At 48.1% G+C, this 10,520-nt stretch overlaps 1 protein-coding gene across 1 annotated transcript; it reads right to left on the reverse strand.

Moving 5' to 3' along the window:
- Positions 1-517: 517 nt before the first annotated feature.
- Positions 518-9,998, reverse strand: LOC131096232 (acrosin-like). The gene is made up of 6 exons (XM_058044547.1): positions 9,799-9,998; positions 9,201-9,466; positions 8,767-8,912; positions 8,020-8,301; positions 2,402-2,473; positions 518-1,075 (listed from the first exon to the last, which is right to left on the reverse strand). Exons 1-6 carry the CDS (start codon positions 9,996-9,998, stop codon positions 518-520), a joined length of 1,524 nt encoding a protein of 507 aa, XP_057900530.1.
- Between the last annotated feature and the right edge of the window lie 522 nt (positions 9,999-10,520).

The following is a 10,520-nucleotide window of genomic DNA, read 5'->3' on the forward strand; positions in this document are numbered from 1 at the left end:
ACAAGAATAGAGAGCATTGGGAATCCCCAGTCTGTGTACACATCCCGAGAACACATAACAAAGAACTTTCCAGAACAAAAAGTTTAATCTTTTTAAAGCAACTAAAAATTAAGTCCTGCAGTGCATACTATAGTGTAAATTTACTCCATTGACTGCTGAAGCTGTTAGTTGCACAGTAACACTAGTGGAGTCCTAACCCAGAACAAAGGTCACAAAGGCTCTGAATGAACAGACGGAAATACACGTATTGAGAGCTGTTGCCTTTTAATCAAAAGACAGAAGACAGAATATGACATCATGGGTGCTGCGAGGAGCCAGTTCAGTTCTGTTGCACTTCAACAATGGCTGTCAGAGGCAGATAGGGGAGGGGTTGCACGTGTGCACCTGCAGGAGGAGAATAGGAAAAGCCCTGTCTCGGGAAGGACTCTGCCTGGCAACACCTCGCATGGGACAGGCAGAGGGGACACTGACCCCCTCGGACAGGCTGCTTCCCTCGGGTGGCGAAAGGCTGGACCGATCAGCAGTCTCCTGCCGGTAGGCAGGCTTGGGGAGGGGGCAGGGGCATAAAAAGTAACTGCGTAACAAGCCCCCAGGGCTTTTCGAAACTTCCTCTTCGTGGTTTTAGCTTGGGGCATTTTTGAGACTCCGCTTTGTTTTTGAGGCTCGGTTTTTTGAGACTTTTCGAAACTTGCTTTTGAGTGGGGGCTTTTTGAGTCTTATGCTTTTTACCCTGGCTCCAAGCCTGCCATTTGGGTCTCCTGCCCTCGCCGGCTCTTGCTTGCCCCCGCGTTTGCCCTGCCTCCCTGTGTCTCTGAGCAGCTCCATCTCTGTCCGCCACCCGAGAGCCGCGCCCAGGCAGGCACAGCGCAGCCCCGCACCTGGACGCCGACAGCACTTCCCTGGCTCGCTCGGGGTAACCTCCTCTTTTCCTCTCTGTCTTCTCTCTCTCCCAGCTACCCCGTTCCTTCTCCGTTTTCCTTCCTCCTTTTCTATCTATTTCGTCTTTCATTTGGGCAGCTCCTTTTCGGTTTTGTTCCCGTAAACAGCTTACAGATACAATGTTTGCCTCGTTTGGCTTAATTTCATTCCCAAAAACCCATTACTGAAAGAACTCGCAGTTCCCTACAGCAGAACGCAACAGGTGCCCCGGATGGGTCTGGCTAAGAGCTGTGCTGCAGATGCTGACAGGGCCACGGGTGTCTCGATGCTGCAGATCCCAAAAATGTGGGCCCACGGACTACATGGACTTCAAGGAGGGGCTGTGCAAGTTCTACTTCAAAGGCTTCTTCTGTGAGGGCAAACTCAGAAGGTAGGATTTTTATGGCCACCTCAAGGACTTCTGAGGTTTTGGGGAGACCTTCCACTATGGCTGAACCTCAGGGGATAGGAGGGACTTCATCCTAGCCCTGAAGCTTGGAGGGTGGGAAGTGTTTCCTCAGTGTGGGAATGGATCTTGTTTTCTCTTGTTTATTATGATTGGTTTTTTACATGGACAGTATAACTCATTCTGGAGGGTAAGCAGGCCTGGAATCTGACCTGTACTACAACACAGTGCTGCACTACACCACAATGCCGGCTGCATGGGGCTGTAAGGTAGATGCCAGGCTGGGCTGGAAGGATGTGCAAGCTTGGGGAAATGGACACCAGTTGGACTGGGAGAGGGCCAGAATGATTACTTCCCTCAGACCTTCAGGGGATGGTAGCTCGGATAGGGATTAGTGTTGGCCCACAGACTGCTGCCCTTTTGTGATGGAATGGCAGCAGCATGGCCCTGGATATCCCACTCCTCGAGAACTCTCTTCCTGTGCATGCTGGGTTTGGTGGGACTTTGGGGACAATGACATACCCCCATTACCTCTCTCCTGGGACAACCAGGTAATGACACATCTTTTGAGGGGGATAGCTGGGCTCATCAGGACCCTCAGGTCTGTGTTACCTCATCCCTCTCTCTGGGATACCCCTCTTTGGGACCAGAGAGGGGGCTCCTGAGCTTTTCAGGAGCCCCAGAGCTGTCACAACCCCCACTTTTGTGGGAACAGGGCTTGGTGGAACCCTCAGGGCCATGGGAGCCCAGCACTCCTGCCAACCCTGTCCCCTCAATAGATGTCACCCTGTCCCTGAAATAAGTGCAGGTCCTTAGCATGAGGGTTCCCCCTTCTGTCCCAGGCAAGTGCCCTCCCAGTGCTTCAGTCATCCTTGGTGTTCCTGTCCTCCCTGCAACTCCCTCAGCTCCTGCTGAGTCAATGCCATTCCAAGACTCTCTGGAGGCAGCTTGTCCAGCTACCCCCCAGAGACCCATTCCATGGGGAATGATAGCCTGTTTTTCAGTACTGGCACTTTGGTTTGTGCCCCCAAAGAGCTATCATTGGCTGAAATCACTCTGCAGCACCTGATTCCCTACCTGCTCCTTTCCCTGTACCTCCAAAACCCCAATGCCCACATCCTTCTCTATCTTTTTGCCACGATTTCCATCCTGGAAACAGGATTAGAAAAAGTAGGAAAGATTAAATTGCTTAAATTGTGAGATTACAACAAATACTTATTCTTCTCCCTAATGTAATTCCCTTTTGCTAGAAGTGTACAAAGATTTTTTTAAAACATTTTAATATCTGTTACTATCTGGAGAGGAGGAAATGCGTAATGTTGAGAGTTTTAATCACATTTATAGAGTCATAAAATGGCTTGTGTTGATAGGGACCCATCTAGTCCATCCCCACTTCCACTATAACCCAGATTGCTCAAAGGTTCATCCGTCCTGGCCTTGAATACTTCCAGGGATGGGACATCCACAGCTTCTCTAAGCAACCTGTTCCAGTGTCTCACCAACTTCACAGTAAAGAATTTCTTCCTAATGTCTCATCTAGACCTACCCCATTTTAGTTTAAAGATGTTCCTCCCTTGATAATATTACAAGATATCACATCTCCTCTTATAAGGAAAACTGCAATATCATAGCTGCTGAGTTGTTAGGGTCCAGCACAGGCAAATTCAGATGATACCAAGTTGGAGGAGAGTGTTGATCAGCTGGAGTATAGTGGGCTCTGCAGGAGGACCTGGACAGGCTGGATCAAAGGGCTGAATCCAGCAGTATGAGGTTCAGCAAGACCAAGTGCCAGGTCTTGCACTTTGGCTCAACAGCCTCAGGCAGAGCTCCAGGCTGGAGACAGAGTGGCTGGCAGTGGTCAGGCAGAAAGGAACCTGGGGATACTGACTGACAGCAGCTGAGCGTGAGCCAGCAGTGCCCAGGTGGCCAAGAAGGGCAATGGCATCCTGGCCTGTGCCAGCAATGGTGTGGCCAGCAGGAGCAGGGCAGGGATTGTCCCCCTGTACTCAGCACTGGTGAGGCTGCACCTCAAATCCTGTGTCCAGTTCCTGGCCCCTCAATTTAGGAAGGACACTGAGGTGCTGGAGCATGTCCAGAGAAAGGCAATGAAGCTGGTGAAGGTTCTGGAGCACAGGTCCTATGAGAAGCAGCTGCAAGAGCTGTGGTTGTTCAGGAGGGTCAGGGGGGACCTCATCCCTCTCTACACCTCCCCAAAGGGAGAGTGTAGCCAGATATGGTTGGGCTCTTTTCCCTGGCAACCAGTGACAGGGTTAGAGGACAGAGTCTTATACTGTGCCAGGGGAGGTTTAGGTTGGGGAGGGAGGACATCAGGAGGCATTTATTCACAGAAAGGGTGATTGTGAATTGGAATGGGCTGCCCAGGGATGTGGGGGAGTCACCATCCATGGAGGTGTTAAGGAAAGACTGGATGTGGCACTCTGTGCCATGGTCTAGTGGACAAAGTGGTGTTCAGTCATAGGTTGGACACGATGATCTCAAAGGTCTTTTCCAACCTAGTCGATTCTGTGATTCTGTGAAGATGGGAGTAGAAAAGATAATCATTAGGGACCATACCTGGAGCCACTGTGCAAAGACATTCAAATTAACTACGGGACAGTAGAATACCCCATGGGATCCTGCTGTTGGTAAAGATCCATCAGTAAGGAAATAAGGTCACGGTAGTTTTAGAAAAAGATGCTAACACGAACAGAAGGACATTTCAGAAAGGAAAATGTATGTCAGTCCACAAGTGCTAAATACAATTTTTCAGTACAAGGAACATTTAAAGCAGGGATTTTTTCACGTTATTGTCTTGTTCTGTGTAAATGAGAGTTTGTAATTTCAGAAATAAGACATTTTCTTAAAAAAGTATCTCATTCTTGATTTTACTCTGAATTTCTTATCTCCTCACTCTATGTCTTTATTTTCTGGCTCTGTATCACCATTCACATATCAACAGAGCACATCACTCCTCAGTCCTGCCATTTGCTACGGGCCTGTACCAGAAGCACTGTAAAACTTAGAGGCCTCTTTTGATACTGGTTGTGCAGTGAAAGTATATAGGCATCTCAGATTGCAAATATGTCATGGCATGAAATAGTCCGGTTCAAACTGCTTGATTTTTGAGCATGTTTATTATCAGTGTGGGTTACTGAAGGATGTAGCATGTTTTGTTTCTTTGCAGGTTTTTTTCTTTAAAACATGGTAGTTTTGTGCCTAAAATTAATATTATTTTAAGTTCCAGTTCTGAATTCCCACTGTTCACTCTTGCAAGAACAGATAATTCATATAGTGCATTTGTCCCAGTTTTTGGCTGGGATTTCATTCTCAGCAGCTAGTGCTGTGTTTCATCCTGCGGCTAAGTATGTATACAACAATACCCTAGAAAACACCCTAGAAAGGCAACCGAAAGAGACTTGTCCAAGAGCACAGGCAAATGTAGTGTGAGAGTAAAAATAATAAATCTTACTGCACTCATGCTTTGTCTTTAACCTTTCTTATAATTCAGGTCTGGTTGTTTAAATTAACAGTATTTAGTAGAGACCATGCTTGAAGTAAGATTCCCTAAAGAATTAATTTTGAAGAAAGCTATAAAAGAACAGTGGATAAAGAAAATATAATTACTAACATGTCATGGTTTGGCACTGGCACAATGCCAGTGCCCCCATGAGAATACCCTCTCCCTGGTGTCTGCTGTGAGATGTGACCAGGAATAAGCAAAGTAAGCTCCTACTTAGAAATAAAGAAAACTTTATTAACTAAACTACAAGAAAATAACTAAACTACAAGGAAAGAGAAAAACACACAAGGAAAATTAAAACCTTACAAAAGCATTTTCCTCCTCCCCCCACCAAATTCCAATACAATACATTTCCCAAATCACCAACTCTTGGTCCGGCACCACCCTTTAGAATACTCAATCCTCGATTCATGAAGAGGAGAAGGAGTCCAAGAGGAGAAGGAAGCCATCTTCCTTCCATGCCCAGTGCTCTCACCACTGCGCATGGACCAGGGCTACTTCTAGGGTCCTTTTAAGGATGCCTTGTCTCCTTCCAAAAAGGCACAGTCTCTCCTTGGGGCACCTGTCCCCCCTATAATTTTTGCACCCCCTGGGGCTGAGGGGTACCCACACTGAACCCTCCTGGTTCTGAGGCATTGCCCCCCCTGGAAGCAGTCTCTGTATTAGAAGGAAACAGTCCATGACTATACAAAAAAAAAGAGTCCAGCAAAAATGCCACTCCACCTTCTCCATTCCTCCCACATCTCTCTCTCTGCCCAGACCTTCATCACTCTTCTAGGAAGGGTTAATGTTCTGTAAAGTTTTCATTGTCCACAAAGGGGTTAAAAGTTCCCACAAGTGGCTAGACACATCGCTGCCTCCTCTGCCTCCTTCCCCCCCTTTCCTCCTCCTGAGCTGTGCTACCTGCTGCTGCACATGTTTTTCAAGTTTCAAGGTAACTCCCAGGCACGGCTCTGTTTCTCTCTCTGTCTGTCTCCCAGAAGTGGGGGGGAATACCTCTCAGTAGTTCTTGGATGCTTCCACCCTTGGGCCCCTTAGGGTCAGGCCCACCTCTCCCGGGCCGTGTGGCTTTCCCCGCTCCCTGCCCAGCCAACCCTCTCCTGCTGGAAATCCAAAGAGAACCTTTCAGGGGGGAGCCCTGCTTTTAACGCTGTGTTCTCAGAGGCAGATCCAAATGTCCCAATGGCTACATCAGGTGCCAATATTAAAATCTGAGCACCCATTGGTTTGACTACAGCATCACAGAAATCCCATTTCCGGTCAAACCACCACACTAACACAGTGCCCAGGGGTTCAAATTACAACAGAAGGGCATGTATTTACATACTGTTCCTCATGTCCAACAGAAATGCCATTATATAAGTATATAATATAAGAAAATATACTGTAGGAAACACACAAAAATCATCAAGCTGCAAGGAAAAATCATCTCTGGCAAGTGAATGATTTCTTAGTAGTTTTAGTCTGCAACTTACTGTTTAGTATCATTTCAAACAAGAAGAAGGTATGAAGTGTTGATTGTTATCTCCTGTGGTAATAAGATATCCTCAAAAAGATGTGCAGAGTGTTTATAGCGCAAATGCAGTTTCTTAAGGAAAATGGAGTCTGGCATCACTCTTACTGCTATGGATTTTGCATTATAGAAGCATCTCAGTGATACTGCTAGATAATGGTGGCTTATGGTTCCTCTGAATAGATTATTAGATTTATTTTTTTTCTGCTTGAAATTTTCCATCCTTCTACTGCAATAAAAATGTTGGAGCAATCATATCAGTCTGCTTTAGGAAAATGATTGTCATCATGTTTTTTCACAACTCACACTGCATGTATTTATGAGACTGAAAGGAAGGTGAGAGCTGCTAAGAAATGCAAGCTCTTGAAAAGTCATAATTTTCCTAAAGGAATTTTCTTTCTCAGTGCATAGATAACAAATAGCAATGAAAACTCAGTGCTATTCAGCCCTATAGTTCTTCTATTACTCAAAGTTAATATTTTACTTAAGAACCACTAGATATGATATCATTACCATAATAATGGCAATTTGTTACTCATTCTGCATGTCACAACGATAACAAGGATTTCTCAACTTGACTTATATACGATGAGACTTCTTGAGATGGATAAACTTTGCCTGGTTGGTACGATAATTCATGTTTGGAAGTAACATCAGAGATGAGTAGTGTCTGTGGTAGCTGATAGCTCTGAACTATTTGTTAGGTATAGCTCTGCTTCCTAAAGGACAAAACTGTGTGTCTGTGCTTGTGTGCATTCTGGAGAGCAAGGTACACTGACAGAGAAACAGACACAGAGACTTACACAGCTATGTGAACAACAAACCAGGTTGACAGAGACACAGCAATGCCTTTACTAGCACCCAAGTATCCGTAACCATCCCTTCCATGAATATGAACACAGTCCAGTCCATCTCTGCTTTTCCAGGCGATCTGGATTGCATGTTTTCTAGTGAAACATGAACACACCTTCACTCTCTATAGTCGTAAGCACAGCATGTCCCTCAAATAACAGTATAGAAATTGAAATTTATCCATGTAGTATCTGTGACTGGATGTCAAGTTCCTTACCCAGTCCTTGGTGCAAAGCTTGGGTCTTCCTACGAACCATGTCTCCATGAAAGAGTCCACTTTTTCCCTAGTGCATTGGGCATAAACACAGACTTATCCCAGTAGGCAGCCTAGGACACTTTAGACTTCCAAGTGCTGTTTCTAGGATCTCATTGCTCTGTGAGCTGTATTCCCTTCTTCTACTGCACCCTTGCCCTCTTCTCTGACCAAGCAGAGTTTCAGTCCTTTGGACTGATTATTTTCTGTTGAGCCTGATGTCTGTCCTCAGCCTGATTTTGCATGTACCAGGTGTGGAAATCCTTGCCTGGCATGGGAGACTGAATGGAACTGAAAACATGGTTAACAGTGAAACCAGACGACTTTATTTCCACAACTAAGTGAGGTTCAGGATTTGTATGCACACAGAGGAGAAGCAAGAGCAGGATAGGGCAGGCCTTAGACACTGAGGCTGCCTTTGGATCAGCAGACATTGCCCCCAAAGAAAATGGTCATGGTCCACTGCAGCCTGCACTGGATCCTGTTCATCCTGCTTCTTTAGCCAGTTTTCTCCTTAAGACCTGAAGGAGCTCCTGTGCCTGAGTAAAAAATCCCACCATGTTCTGGAGTGAAAATGGAGAGGAGCTAAACCTGTCCAATGGTGTTGGTGGTGGTCTTTGCTTCTGAGGGGGAGTTAGGGCAGTCATAGAATGTCTTGATGCCCTTCTCTCTGTCTGTGGGTCTATCTGGACCAGGATCCAGTCATAGAAGTGCTGAACGGAGGTGTAGACACCAGGCTGGTTTGCTCCTGCACAGTCTTTCACCCAGCTGGCCACACCAACGAGCCAGAAGAAGGCAGCATTGTTATCTTTGCACACCAGAGGACCACCACTGTCACCCTGCAGTGGAGCAAGAAAGGAATAAGGTAATATTGGGTAGCTGCTGCCAGCACTAGAGCTGTCTCCTCTCTCACAGCCCTTGACAGAGCTGTATTCCTGGTAGAGAAAGTCTCAGCCCAGGTGCTTGAGCCTCCAGAACCTTGGCTGGGAGCAGGTGAGGGGCATGTACGGTAGGGCTGTCTCTTGTCTCACAGTAATCGCAGATGTGCAGAGCATAGATGTTCCAGGGTTAGCATCTAAACCTCTGAACAGCCAAGAGCGCTAGATGTGCTTTCTGGGTGTAATGCCTCTGGGACAATGGGGGCACTGGGGAAGGACCTGCACATGGGGAAGGGGAGGGAAGCCCTACCAGTGGTGGGCAGCTGAGGCTGTGAGTGACTGGCCACAAAGCAGGACCTGGGCTGTGTTGGGGTGCTCAGGCTGCCCGTGCTGCTGGGGGCTGAGTGGCTTATCTCATGCTCCTACCTGGCAGGGGTTGATGCCACCCACTGAGTAACCAGCACACAGATGTTGAGTGTGGATGGCCCCTGTATACCAGAGGCTGCTGTTACAGAGCTGGACATCAATGAGGTGGATCTTGGCCTCCTGCAGCACATCACTTGGTCTTTGAGCTGTGAGCACAGAAAGAAATGAGCATACAGCAGTTCTTTGGCCATTCCACTCTCTTGCTGGGGGATGAATCCCTTCCCTAGGGCTTCCCTGGGGTTCCCTAGGCAAATAGCATGTTGCTGTGCTTTCCCCCTTCTGTCTGGCTTTGGGGAGTGGTCCAGGACTACCACTCCAGAGGCAGACATCCTACAGCCTGACTCTGGCTTTGGCCTCTGCTGTTGGGAAGCCCAACCCATTTCCCTAACGTGCCAAGTCTGCCCTTAGGGCATGTGTCCCTTTTGTGAACCCACCTCTTGTAGCAGTAATACCCCAGCCAGCAATGTAACAGGCTTCCAGCTCCAACACTTTCAGTGTGGTGTCAGGCACACAGCCCAGCTGTACGTAGTGGTTGCACACGACAGGCTGGTCCAATTTCAGCAAGGCAATGTTGTTCCTCTCCTCACCAGGAATATAGTGTTCATGAACCCGCAGCTGCTTAATGTGGCGCACTTGCACCTCAGGGCCCAGCTGGGTCAACCGGGTGGCCCCAGCCACCACATGCCATGTGCTGGTGTTCCTAAGAAGGACATGGAGAAGGAGGTGAGAGGGAGCAGGGCCATGTGCTGCAGCAGCACGGGAGTTCCCTGTCCTCTGCTTTTCAAGTCAGAGAAGAAAGCAGTATGTATGACTGCCCTAGCACAACTTAGGCTCCGAGAACGTTGACCTAGAGGCTTCTAGGAAGCAGTGGCAAGATCACAGAGTGTTCTCTTGAGTAGTCTCTCAACTGGGGTCTGCAGTGCACAGACATTGGACATAATGCAGGGTAACAGGATGGGAGTAGCCCATGGTGCTGCCAATAGGGTACCTGCTGGTGTAGTGGAGATAGACCCATTCCCTGCTTCTCCCTACCTGGCGTTGATGAAGCAGTGGGCAGCTGTGAGGACCCACTCTGTGCTGATGAGGGACCCTCCACAGATGTGACCTGTGCCTGGTTTCCAGGGATCCTGGATGCTGACAATCCCGGCCCAGGCTCCTGGCTGGACATCTGTGCCACCAGCGATGTTCACTTCACCATAGTCTGGAGCCATGGGGTCAAAGTCATAAGCCATGGGGCCATAGGAAGCAGCCATGGGCCAGAGACCACAGATCCCTCTGTAAACAGAAAGTCATTGCTTGATGGCTTGCTGCTGCTCAGGTTGAAGGTCAGCCAACTTCCCTCCCCACATGGCATTGTTTTCATGGACAGCAGAGCCAGGGGCACGTGTCTGTCCACTCCTGTTTCTTCTTGAGCCTCCATAGAAAGTTGTGCTGCAGCTTGGGCACTGTCAAGAAATTGAAGGTCCTGCATGGAGCTCACAAAACTGTAGTGTGGCCAGAGGGGACGGGGAACACCCCTCAAATGTTGTCTAAACTACATCCAAGAGCCTGAGGCCACTTACCCACAGGTGTGCCACGTGCTGAGCACAGACCTGCACATGGCCAGTAGGACAAGGAGGCACAGCAAATGCATCACTGCCTTGGCATGTGCTGCAAGGAGTGAGGGCTCATTCAGTGCAGCCACCAACTAATGCAGTGCCTTTGGCCCCAGGGCTGATGTCACAGAGCAGCTGGTTCAGTGTTTTGGTAACAGT

This window comes from Melospiza georgiana, chromosome Z, assembly GCF_028018845.1.
Source record: "Melospiza georgiana isolate bMelGeo1 chromosome Z, bMelGeo1.pri, whole genome shotgun sequence".
In the NCBI taxonomy this organism is placed as follows: Eukaryota; Metazoa; Chordata; class Aves; order Passeriformes; family Passerellidae; genus Melospiza; species Melospiza georgiana.